The sequence below is a fragment of the Notolepis coatsorum genome (genome assembly GCF_963971535.1).
Source record: "Notolepis coatsorum genome assembly, chromosome: 7".
NCBI classification, from domain to species: domain Eukaryota; kingdom Metazoa; phylum Chordata; class Actinopteri; order Aulopiformes; family Paralepididae; genus Notolepis; species Notolepis coatsorum.
Window position 1 is genome coordinate 87,114,247 of NC_140171.1, and position 14,271 is coordinate 87,128,517.

At 41.2% G+C, this 14,271-nt stretch overlaps 1 protein-coding gene across 1 annotated transcript in view; it reads right to left on the minus strand.

Annotated features, from left to right (window-relative positions):
• Positions 1 to 14,271, minus strand: part of sos1 (son of sevenless homolog 1) — a 249,486-nt gene that overhangs the window by 153,040 nt on the left and 82,175 nt on the right. Inside the window, exons 6-7 of the mRNA XM_084319043.1 lie at positions 2,561 to 2,704; positions 216 to 326 (exon numbers count right to left, since the gene is read on the minus strand). Coding sequence (XP_084175169.1) covers positions 216 to 326; positions 2,561 to 2,704 — 255 coding nt within the window. The remainder of the gene's footprint in view (positions 1 to 215; positions 327 to 2,560; positions 2,705 to 14,271) is intronic.

Genomic DNA, 14,271 nt, shown 5'->3' on the forward strand with positions numbered 1-14,271 from the left:
ATTTTTACGATGGAGCGGACGTGGGGGTCCAAACATCTTGCTAAAATTCCCTAACTACGTGGTGAACTCTGACCTGAAGGTAGAGGGTAGTCAGTCAGACAGGTGGTGAGTCAGTTATTGGTTTTCCAGTCAATAACTTAAGTTATTTGGTCATCGGTCCGGTGGTGGGTGGAGTCACTGGTTGGGTCCATGGTCAATCAATGATGAGCTCTCACCTGGAGGTAGAAGGCAGCTCCCGGCTTGGACAGTTGGCAAAGGAAGTGGTCCTGGAAGCCGGTGCGAAGCATGTCCTGAGCATACGTCTCGTAGGGGTCAAAGGCCAGCTCCTGACATCAAAACGTCAAATCACAAATCAAATTCACCTCTCAACTTGGCACTGATCATCTCAGACACATTGTAGTATTGATGCTGGGGAGTTCCACTGTATCAGAAAATATGACTTATTACAATAGGATATCCAGGGCACCTACGTGTATTGGTGATCAAATTCCATGACTACTCGACTATTCCATGACCTCTCCATGACAAATAGCCCACGTTTCATAACCTACATTTGTCAACGTCTAACTTAAATTGATACATTTTACAGCAGAATTATTAATGTGAATGTCCCTGGACAGTGTTGTAGACTCGGACTCCTGGACTGATTTTCAGGACTCGTGACTCGACTTGGACTTAAGCACTGATGACTCTGACTTGGACTTGTATTGGAGCATTGACTGCATTCGGACTCGGAAGGTAAATAAACTCAGACTTAAATTGATAAATAGTTATCTATAAAAAATGTAAATACAAGTGTAATAGGCCCTAATCATTTGGCATAAGATATTGATGGCTAGTGCATTTGTTTGGCTATTGTGTCACAAAGTAAATAAACTCCCTTTGAAATGGTGACCGCTGTGTCATTTATGTTTAATGTAGACCTTTTTTTATTTGTATGTCAGCTCTTTGACTGCCAGAGTGGAGTGGACTCAACCTTGACGACTTGACTCGGACTCGGGTAATGGGGACTGGATTTGGTGACTTGGACTGGAACACTGGAGACTGGAGGTTTAGTGACTGGACTACAACACTGTCCCTGGATGTGGTCCACAGGGACACAGACTGGAGGTTTAGTGATTGGACTACAACACTGTCCCTGGATGTGGTCCACAGGGACACAGACTGGAGGTTTAGTGACTGGACTACAACACTGTCCCTGGATGTGGTCCACAGGGACAGTAAGACAGAAACAGGACTGGAGGTTTAGTGATTGGACTACAACACTGTCCCTGGATGTGGTCCACAGGGACACAGACTGGAGGTTTAGTGACTGGACTACAACACTGTCCCTGGATGTGGTCCACAGGGACACAGACTGGAGGTTTAGTGACTGGACTACAACACTGTCCCTGGATGTGGTCCACAGGGACACAGACTGGAGGTTTAGTGACTGGACTACAACACTGTCCGTGGATGTGGTCCACAGAGACACAGACTGGAGGTTTAGTGACTGGACTACAACACTGTCCCTGGATGTGGTCCACAGGGACAGTAAGACAGAAACAGGACTGGAGGTTTAGTGACTGGACTACAACACTGTCCCTGGATGTGGTCCACAGGGACAGTAAGACAGAAACAGGACTGGAGGTTTAGTGACTGGACTACAACACTGTCCCTGGATGTGGTCCACAGGGACACAGACTGGAGGTTTAGTGACTGGACTACAACACTGTCCCTGGATGTGGTCCACAGGGACACAGACTGGAGGTTTAGTGACTGGACTGCAACACTGTCCCTGGATGTGGTCCACAGGGAGAGTAAGACAGAAACAGGACTGGAGGTTTAGTGACTGGACTACAACACTGTCCCTGGATGTGGTCCACAGGGACACAGACTGGAGGTTTAGTGACTGGACTACAACACTGTCCCTGGATGTGGTCCACAGGGACACAGACTGGAGGTTTAGTGACTGGACTACAACACTGTCCCTGGATGTGGTCCACAGGGAGAGTAAGACAGAAACAGGACTGGAGGTTTAGTGACTGGACTACAACACTGTCCCTGGATGTGGTCCACAGGGACAGTAAGACAGAAATAGGAATGGAGGTTTAGTGACTGGACTACAACACTGTCCCTGGATGTGGTCCACAGGGACAGTAAGACAGAAACAGGACTGGAGGTTTAGTGACTGGACTACAACACTGTCCCTGGATGTGGTCCACAGGGACACAGACTGGAGGTTTAGTGACTGGACTACAACACTGTCCCTGGATGTGGTCCACAGGGACACAGACTGGAGGTTTAGTGACTGGACTACAACACTGTCCCTGGATGTGGTCCACAGGGATAGTAAGACAGAAACAGGACTGGAGGTTTAGTGACTGGACTACAACACTGTCCCTGGATGTGGTCCACAGGGACAGTAAGACAGAAACAGGACTGGAGGTTTAGTGACTGGACTACAACACTGTCCCTGGATGTGGTCCACAGGGACACGGACTGGAGGTTTAGTGACTGGACTACAACACTGTCCCTGGATGTGGTCCACAGGGACAGTAAGACAGGAATAGGACCTCACCTCCGCCAGGTCCTCGAAGCAGCTGCCCACCAGCGGGTGTGGACTCCCGTCGTTCGTCATCTCCACCGTGTCCTCAATGAGGCCCAGCTGCTTCAGGGTGACCTCATGGATGTCCACGATGCGGCTGAAGATGCTGTCCACGTCCTGGAGAGAGAGAGAGAGAACAGATGTTACATGGATCACATGAATATGGACTCACACAGATCACCCGTTTATATGTTTACATATACAGGTGCATCTCAATAAATTTGAATAGAGGAAAAGTTCATTTATTTCAGTAATTCAATTCAAAAAGTGAAAACCATATATTATATAGATTCATTACACACGGAGTGAAATATTTCAAGCATTTATTTATTTAAATTTGTATGATTATGGCTTACAGTTAATGACAACCCCAAATGCAGTATCTGATCAAATTTGAATATTACATACGACTAATAAAAAAAATTTATACAGTATATATTACAGAAATGTCAGCCTACTGAAAAGTATATGCACTTAATACTTGGTCTGGGCTCCTTTTGCATTAACTGTTTCAGCGCCAACCACGAAAAAAGTCGGGTTAACTCGCCATCGCTTGAGCGGCAATCACGAGAAAAGTCGGGTTTTAATCGTTATTTCTTTTATTCGCTATATCCATTCATTTTTCATCCATCCAGCCTGATGTTAACATTGGGAATGGATCTGAGCTCGCAAAAGGCCAATACCGCCGTCTAACGCCTTGCGGCCGGTATTGCACATCATTGGAATCCCTCTGGCTTGGGCTGTACGCTGATCTAAGAAGTCCGGTCCAGGTTTTCCTTCTCGGGCAAGAGTAACGTTTATAACACATGGACTGGGGGACACTGGAGCAGCGTGGATTCATGTGTTTTGGTTGAGAAACGTTGGATCAATAAACGTGATCAATATTTGGAATGGCAATCAGGAATTGGATTAATCTTTTTGCAGTACATCAGATGTGAGGTAAGGACTATATGTTACCAATCTTGGGTTAATCCGATGTTTCTTTCGTAACGATCACAAGTGTCTGTGTGTGTGTGCTGTTGGCGCCGACCAAAGCACGGAGGGGCAACTTTTCAGCCCCCGCTTCTGTGCGCGCATGATGAAACATATACAGATAATCTAGTTTATTTCAGAATGATTCATAAATCAAGCGACAAATGGCACGATTTCTAAGAAAATACATTGAAGCACCGTTTGCTGGGGTTATTGGGATTCGACAGGATCACTCTAAAATTATACTCATATTCACCACGGTATAAAACGGAAATGTATGTATGAAAAGATTATCTGTTTTTTGCATGTTGACCGGAAGAAACTCACTGACAATCGACGTGTTTATTAGATCCATAGCTATAATATTTCATATAGTTTTAGCACTCGCAAACACTGGCATTATCCCATTGAACAGATCGCTGGCATTCTTACCACAAGGTAAACAGCGACCTCTAGGCACGGAATGAGTTAATCAATGCGGCGTGGCATGGAGGCAACCACTATATTTAGTCAATATTCAAATTTATTGAGATGCACATGTACAGTATATGTTTTTTTCCCAGGGCTCCCACTAATTACCATTAAATACCAACCTTAAATTCAAATTCAAACCTTGTCCACAACTGTATTTTGAAAGCTTTACTGTGACTAGAGGTTGTAATTGCGTAAATATTTTTTTTTGCTTTACAACTACAGTCATTTATATTTTGAAATATAAATTATAAATTATGACCATGATTTTAAATGCCCATGCCGACTTCCGGTTTAGCACCAGTATGTGACGGTCGCATTGGTTACAGCTTTTCACCAGTTTTTTTTTTATTTTTGCTTCAAATACCACTTTTTACTACACCAATGTGTTTAAACCTCGACGTATATATAAACTGAGATCTTCAACTAACTATATCGACTGAAAGAATCTGAAAGAATCAAGATGGGAACAAGGAATCAAGGAAAGAAACGCGCAGCCGAACTCTCTCCAGAGGATCCGCCGTTGGATACGAGCTCCGTGCGGGTAAGGGCTGAAGAGATTGAGAGAAAAACAGCTGATATTGCCACTTCTTCCGTCGTCCCAGCCACCTCATCCGATATAGAGTCTCTTGCTAAGCTAATAAAGATCTTAACCGATAAGGTTGATATGATCGGCACTAAGGTTGAGAAGGTGGGTGCTAAGGTTGAGAAGGTGGATGCTAAGGTTGAGAAGGTTGATGCTAAGGTTGATGCTATCAAATAATCTATCGAATCCAAAATCGAAGATTTGAAAACGGCAGCTGCAGTACAAACCGAACGTATTACTGTAGTTGAAACCTCCATGATCAAACACACAGAGATTCATTACGGGCGAAGAGGCTTTACATGACGGCGTCGGGGAACTAACGGAGAAGATAGATGAGGTCAACGAGAAGCTAACAGCTAAGATACTTGAAATGGAACGGCATTCCCGTAGATTTAATATCCGTATAGTAGGTCTGGATGAATCAGTTGACTGCACAAACGACTAATTCGCGACAGTGTTAGCTCAAATTCTAGGACCAGATATCCTCTCCACACTACAGAGAGTGGATCAACGCTACAGAATTGGCACCCGAGACAACATCAACAATAAAGCGAGAGTGATTATTGCTAGCCTACGTCAAACTGGAATAAGAGATACGATGATTCGGGCGTCACGAAAGAAGAGGGGAAATCTGCAATACAACGAGAAACCAGTGTACTTCTACGAGGATTTCTGCTGCGAGGTTGTGACCCTACGAGCCATATACAAGGAAGTGATGTCTCGTCTTTTTGAGAAGGGGTTCCCACCTACACTACGCTACCATGCGATTCTTACCATCATGGATAAAAATGGAATAAGGGTAAAGCTTTCCTCGCCTGAAGAAGCCGAGGACTACATGAGGGACCCGCTTCGTGGAGGAGGCTAAGTCATATTCTTCTTTTTTATTTTTTTATTACTTCGTTATAACTTAGACACCAAAAGTGGCATCAAACAAGCTATGATGACATTGATGTAGATAGGTTAATATGTGACGCTAGATTCTATATTATTGTAAAGGTTCGCTGTTTGGGCCAGCTAGATTTATGGGTTTTATGCAAGTCATGGTATGTTGTTGACATTTTGGAATATTCTGGACTTTTTCAACACTCTGTGTCATATCGGAATATTATTACTCTATGGCATGCAGAAAGACCTGGGCCCTCATGTATCAACCTGACGTACGCACAGATATGTGCTTAAGCCGTGCGTACGACCATTCCTAAGCAAAGTGTGGGATTTATCTATTTGAACTTGTGCTTGACTTTGTGCGTATATTTAAGCACAGGTCGGACCATGCGTAGGTGGCGCCGGTGGTAGAATATTTTTACAACGCGGAAATAAGCACTGACTGCGCTCCGCGTAACTCAACTCGTTATTATTTTGCGCATATATTGCAGAAATACGGGAACGTTTTGATTATATTTAAAAGGCTTTGCCATTGTTAAACGTAATAAGTGGAACCCCGAAGCTGTAAGCAGAATACAAGTCATATGAACACCCACGATATAAACGCATTGCAACAAGAACAGACAGAGGTTATTTGTTGAGTGTATGTGTATACAAAACCCTTGCAATAAATGTGTCTTAAATGAATGAAAAGCATACATGCTCTGGACACAGAGCATATATCGTGTGGGTGATATCATGACTTGTATTCTGTGTCAAAGCCTAAATCAAAACGTCCCCGTATTTCTGCAATCTATGCACAAAATAATAACGAGTTGAGTTCTAACAAAGAACGTATTACATGCTGGTAGGCTGATAGAGTAAACTATGATATGAATATGAATATGATATGATATAAAGGTATACTGGTCCGTCCGCGAGGATATCGAGGACTCGAGTTGGGGGACCCTGATGTAAACAAGACAAAAGTCTTTCTCTGGTCTGCATCCCCTTAACAATTGTGTGTATTGAGCCGTACTGTAATTGTACCCATTCTGCAATCTGTTAAATAAAGTTGTAATGATTTCATTCATTCAGCCATTAAATGCAATTTGAGAATATAGGCTAAAGCGACATACTATTATTTTGTGTCATGTTTCCAAATAAGATTGGCCACAATGGAATGCTTTCTACTTCAATTTGTTGATTAGAATAGATTACCTCGCTCCGTTGAAACTTCACTGAGCTCAGCACACAGACATGATAATAATAATAACAACAATAATAATAATAGCTTCATTTTACATAGCGCCTTTCAATAGACCCATGCAAGGTCGCTTTACATAGATGGGGGGGGGAATAACAAAGTAATAAAGATAGTGGACAGACTATGTAAATATGATGATGGGATTCAGGTTCGCGTTTTTATTGATCATAGGCATGCTGTCATAATCAAACATTCTAGAACATTTGTCGTCACAGATCATGTCATAATAGAACATAGGCTACATGGCATGGTCCATCGTGATATTGTGTAGACGGTTATTACTGTACCACCCATTGTGACAGCAGCCTTGTGAGCTCCCGCACACAAACATGATGGAATTCAGTTTGTATTGATCACATAGGCAGGCTACATCATACATGGCAGTGAGATTCATTGTTCTTGTATATGCTCTCGTATTATTGTTTATATAGGCTACCCAATACTGACATCAAAATAGATTGTATGCCTCTAGAAATCATATGCAGCAGGTAGAAAATTGACGGAAAATCCGTCGCGATTTGGAATAAAATTGAGGAGAACTTTAATCCCTGGGTATTAATCAAACAAAACGGAAAAAGGCAGTCATATTCCAGCACGGTCTTTATTAGTGTTTGCGCTGCCCAGGCAGCAATGGTTAATAGATATCATATCCGACATCACCGTACGTGTACACGTCTGTCAGCCTGTCTCATAACACGCTTCCCTCGGTTTAGTAAATTTTTCCACATTTCATGGGGGTGTTCCATTACCGTATATGGTTAATCGGGGCGGTTTTGGTATGCAAATACGTGAAAGTGTGCACGAGCCTCGGCGTAGGACCAAGGTGATATTTATCATGACAGGTGTGCGTAGGACCTGTGTACGCACGTGTGATAAATCCTGTTTTTTTTGTGCGTGCACACATTCTAAATTCTGTGCTTACGTGTGGAAATAGAACATTTTCTGAGGAAACTTGATAAATGAGGGCCCTGGAACATAAAGAACAATCTGTGACTATACACAAGAATCATATCTGGAACAACAACAACCTTCACAACGGAATACTGCCCACCCCTGTTTGGGGGACGAACTGCATACACATATTTAAAACCTTTATTTTCATCTAGGTGTATAAATTTGGCAAAGTTAGATTAAGATTTAAACAAATGTTCTCTATTTTTGATGTTTCTATAATTTAGTTCTATACATCTTTCCTGTTCTTCGGTGTGTTTTAACTTATACATGTTAGTATAAGGTTTAAGTGAATATGTGACTCGACGTGACCAAACCCGATTTGATCCGGTGGGAAACAAGTGCCAGAAAAGGAACAATTGTCTTGCTCTTCAGAAAATCGAAAAAAATCGAAATCTGTTTTTTTTTACATCTTTGAAATGTCAATAATGTGTTCTCTTATTTGCTCTTATTTGCAAACTTAAATACAACTTGTAAATGAGGTAATTATTGTTATATAGTTCGACAGTATTGTCTCTCAATACTGTGGAAAAACTACAGGTGAGGGGATTTACGTGTGGGTCTGTCAGCTTAACAGGTACTTAAGAGGTGTTGAAACACACACAGCCAAACGCTCTCCTTTCTTAGCAGGGAGAAGAACAATGTTTATACACTTTATCTTAATGTTATAAGTTATAGCAACGCAACAAACGCAGTGTCCTGTCCATATAAAAAAGATTTAAAAAAAACGCGAGTCCGCGCGGGTGTATTGTCATTAAATTAAACAACATTAAAACACATTTAGAATGTCACGAATTTGATGAGCGAACGAATTTAATTCGAGTGAATTTATTGCAACCTAATGGTATAAGAAGTAAATTCATTCAATAGGGAAACTCAAAGAAAATAACAAACAAGTTATTATTATTATAGGACGCGTTGGTTGTTGTTGTAGACGAACGCGCGCTGGCAATTCATTTGATGACAAGACAAACGTCTTTCTGGGTCTGCATCCCCTTAACAATTGTGTGTATTGAGCTGTACTGTATTATTGCAACTTGGCTTGAATCCGCAGCAATAAGCCAGATAAACAAAATTGTATTAACACGCCTCGTTAAATCCTCCGCCGTTTCCTCTCTCTCAGTGCTCCACTGTCCGGCTGGCTGCTCTGCCTGTCTGTCTGGCTACTCTGATCCAATCACATTCAGCGTTTCTCCCCCCCACCCACAGTCTGCGAATCAGAGCAGAGTAGGGCGGGTTTTCACGGAATGGAAAGTCTCTTTGCTTGTGAAGAGTGGCAGAAACCTTTCACTACCACACTACAGAAGGTTAACCCTTTCACTGCCACACTACAGAAGGTTAACTTGATTGATTGATTGATTGAAAACTTTATTAACAGATTGCAGAATGGGTACAATACAGTACAGCTCAATACACACAATTGTTAAGGGGATGCAGACCAGAGAAAGACTTTCATCTTGTTTACATCAGGATCCCCCATTTTCAATTCATCATAGAAAATAATGTTATGAATGCCCGAAAACATTTGTGATGTCACAGTATGATGTCATAATCAAACATTCTAGAACATTTGTGTATCTATTCAACAATTCTCTCACAGCTACAGAAGGTTAACCCTTTCACTGCCACACTACAGAAGGTTAACCTTTAAATCTAAACATCTAAATGCTTATTGATGTAGCCTTTCCTTCAGCCAATACCTTGACCCCCAACATTACATGGCTTATGTGAGGCTTCCAACAAACCTTTCACTACCACACTACAGAAGGTTAACCCTTTCACTGCCACACTACAGAAGGTTAACTTGATTGATTGATTGAAAACTTTATTAACAGATTGCAGAATGGGTACAATACAGTACAGCTCAATACACACAATTGTTAAGGGGATGCAGACCAGAGAAAGACTTTCATCTTGTTTACATCAGGATCCCCCATTTTCAATTCATCATAGAAAATAATGTTATGAATGCCCGAAAACATTTGTGATGTCACAGTATGATGTCATAATCAAACATTCTAGAACATTTGTGTATCTATTCAACAATTCTCTCACAGCTACAGAAGGTTAACCCTTTCACTGCCACACTACAGAAGGTTAACATTTAAATCTAAACATCTAAATGCTTATTGATGTAGCCTTTCCTTCAGCCAATACCTTGACCCCCAACATTACATGGCTTATGTGAGGCTTCCAACAAACCTTTCACTACCACACTACAGAAGGTTAACCCTTTCACTGCCACACTACAGAAGGTTAACTTGATTGATTGATTGATTGATTGAAAACTTTATTAACAGATTGCAGAATGGGTACAATACAGTACAGCTCAATACACACAATTGTTAAGGGGATGCAGACCAGAGAAAGACTTTCATCTTGTTTACATCAGGATCCCCCATTTTCAATTCATCATAGAAAATAATGTTATGAATGCCCGAAAACATTTGTGATGTCACAGTATGATGTCATAATCAAACATTCTAGAACATTTGTGTATCTATTCAACAATTATCTCACAGCTACAGAAGGTTAACCCTTTCACTGCCACACTACAGAAGGTTACCCTTTAAATCTAAACATCTAAATGCTTATTGATGTAGCCTTTCCTTCAGCCAATACCTTGACCCCCAACATTACATGGCTTATGTGAGGCTTCCAACAAACCTTTCACTACCACACTACAGACGGTTAACCCTTTCACTACCACACTACAGAAGGTTAACCTTTCCTTATAATACATTTACATTTAGTAATTTAGCTTTTAGACTTACAAGGCAAATACTTCAACTGCCACAACAACTTGCCACAAGACAGAGTCATTGCCATAACAAAAGAGCCTGATGCAAGGTGTTAATGTCCCCAGAGAGAGGGGGGCCATGGAATACAATGCATTCTGGGTAGGGTTGTAGTTGATTAAATCACAGGTGTGAACCTCTCCACAAGTTCGAAGACCATTCATCTCTGAATGCGTTTACTGATATCTCCATGATTCATAGGATGTAGCTTGAAAAATATCCCACCAAAATGTTCAAGTGATGGCTTATTTTTAAGGTATGAATCTGTACTTTCACAATATGTAAAAAAAAAAAAAAAAAAATGAAGATCCCTCAACATGACCCTGAAGTCCATACCTGGTCACATATACTATGATATTTGAGGCATATTCTTTATTTTTATTTTATTATTTTAACGGGATAGTGGCTAAACCACGGGTGACATTCTATTAAGGTAGAATTAAGAGTTTTAGATCCTATGGCAATTGGCATAGGAAAGTTAATGATAAATGGCTCATTCTGGGCTGACTGGTCATGTAAGGGAGGGGGGGATTATATGATTGGGTTTATATGTATGTTTTTAGGCTCAGCTCTCAACAGGACCTCAATAATTGGATATATATCTATTGTGAAGTTTTAGTCCAGACGAATTACACACAAGAATACAACAACATGTTTAGATTATGGCTAGTTTGAATATAATGATTTGGAATACTGGGGGACTAAATAAACAACACAAACGCAAAAGCGTGCTTACACTGATGAAAAACAAACAGGTTGATGTGGCTCTTTTAATCGAAACGCACTTTTTAGTGAAGGATAATGTAATGCTAGCAGACAAAATATATCATAACATTAGCTGCTCATCTTTTGGAACGAGATCCCGTGGGGTTGTTATAGTCGCGAAACGGAAGTTGAATATCAAATTGTTGGACGTATGGTCTGATGCGGATGGCCGAGTAACCATAGCTAAAGTAGAATATAGTAATAGGAAAATCGCGTTGGTAGCGGCATATGCCCCAAATCTTTACGACGCTAACTTTTACGCTACACTCACTAGAGCAATGTTGAACCTTCCTGAGTATTCATTTATAATTGGCGCGGATTTTAATGCTAATTGGGATCCCGTGATGGATAAATCTAATCCCACCATTTCCAATGATCAGAAACATGCATCTAATGCACTAAAGCAGTGGTTCTCAAACTGTGGTACGCGTACCACTAGTGGTACTTGGTGGTACTGCTGGTGGTACTTGAAAACATTTCCAAAAAAGCTAAAAAAAAAAAAAAAAAAAAAAAATTTGGCAGTCAGGCCACTGAACTTAGAAACAGGCCAGGCCAGTGTTTCTGGTTGCGGCAGCGTGATAGTTAGATAATCTAAGTGGGGAACAACCAGGAGATCACTGTGACAGAGAGTAATTCAGTCTAAACAGTCATAAATCTTTAATTCAACTTCAGCCCTGATCATAACCATTTATTTTTAGATTTCTTGTAATGTCAGATAAAAAATGAAATATCACTTTTCTGAAAAGAGTTGGTGTTAAATCTGACATTACAAAAAATCCATCAAAATATGTGTTGCTGCTAATCATTGACACATGCCTAGCCTGTAATAATCCCCCCCAGAAAAATGTACTTTGCATTTGATATATTGTACACATCACACATCACATTTTACTTGTTGTGTGTTTTTTTTAACACTTTGGGTGCCGGGAACCGTGTTTAGACATCATTGCGGGCCATGCTCAAGTTGCCGAAGACGCTTTACAGCGTCTTTAATATCAATATTTCAAAAATCTGCGATCGGATTCATATGTCCCCTCCGCTGGCCTGAGATCCACCAGCAGGACCCACTGAGCTCTCTGGCGGTTCAGGAGCGCCATCTGGTGGCCGATCGGCGCAACTGCTTAACAGGATGTGCCATAGAGGTTGTGCTGGACTCCGTATTACTTCCGGGCACTCGCTATAGGTCCCGGGACTCTGGCTCGTCACGCTACACAGTGATCGATTGCCAATAACTCGATAAACAACATGATTTGGACGTATATACCATTATACAAGCTGGAGATGGACCGGGTAAATCGCCATCACATAATGATAGAATTTCTACTCTACGATGATCGCCCAACGGCGCGCGGAGACTGGGGTGAGTTTGAGCGTGTAACGTTACCGTCTTCGATACTAACTGCTATTATCAACATTTGACCCACATTAGATGATTGGTATAACGCTGCCCACGGAATTATAAACGCCCCCTCGCCCATCCGGTCAACATCAGATGACGTGTAGTAACTTCTAGAAGTACGTCTAGTTGGAATTTTTTATATCGCGCTGATTGCCATCAAACTGTATTTCATCATCAATATAATGCATTTGGGGCTATATATCACGTTCTGGAGAAAGCTGCAGAAAGAGATGAAAACATACTTATACATTAGACCATACTTTACTATGAATATGTGAATGAAAAAGTTTAACGTTGCTACACAATGAACAATACATATAGGACTTTGAATGGGCCCTAATAATGGCAATGTAGCATTGTGTGTGTGTGTGTGTGTGTGTGTGTGTGTGTGTGTGTGTGTGTGTGTGTGTGTGTGTGTGTGTGTGTGTGAGAGAGAGAATGACGGACAATTGCTTGCTGTGTGAGTGAGAGAGAGAGAGAGAGAGAGAGAGAGAGAGTGAGAGAGAGAGAGATAGAGAGATAGAGAGAGAATTAAGTACATTTGCTGAAATACAGTTGTTCTTAATTTTCTCACTTGCTATGTGAGAATGTTAGTTATTATGTTCTCAATGCCCCTTGCATTGTATGAGTTGTGTGGAAGCGTTTGCTAGTTCTAGTGCTATCCCTTTGTACATTGTGGCTGTGTCTGACAAAAGTTAACAATAAATAATGGTATTAGGAATACATTTGCCTCCTGCGTGAACTGTCATATGGTGGTACTTGGAGAGCCAGCTACGTTCTCAGGTGGTACTTGGTGTAAAAAGTTTGAGAACCACTGCACTAAAGGATTGGGCCAAGAATACAGGTGTAAATGGCGATTACTCAACCCAACGACCCGAGAGTACTCGTTTCGCTCTGCAAGACACAAGACATTTTCCAGAATAGATTATGTTTTTGCATCCCCTAGACCAGGGGTGGCCAACCAGTCAGAGACTAAGAGCCACAAAAAAATGACTGTGGTACCACAAAGAGCCACACCATATACCAGCGTTTCTCAACCTTTTTTTTCAGTCACGGCACCCTTCATGTGTTTATAGGTCTCACCCTCTGGCCTCTGAAGTTGCTAATGTCTTTTTTATTTGGGCCTCACAGGGTTAAAAGTACCCTGTGAGACCCACGGTTGCAAAATTACAAAATCACTTTTAGCCATTTAAAAAAATTATGTTTATTTAAAAAATGTTAAAGGGGAACTATTAACTATTATACTACTATTTACTATTTCTTTCACTATTTGGGCACTTTTACACAATTCCTGTGAGTCTATGGAACACCTAGGTTTTTTTTCAAAAAAATGCATTGTTTTGTATTTCTAATCAAGTACTAAAAACCGCATTTTTCTACCTCAAGATCTTAAGCCGTTTTGAGGCTGGGCTCCAACCACTGTGTGGCCTGGTGCCAACTGCCACATCAACTGCCACATTATTATGCAGCTGAGAAATCTCTGACATCACAGATATGCACATTTTCAGATGACTCAGTTCAGTGAGGGTGAATATTGTGAGAGGAGAATTGGAAGAATTCGCCAATATGAGAATTAGAGACATATATCCTATTAATATAAGTCCACATAGC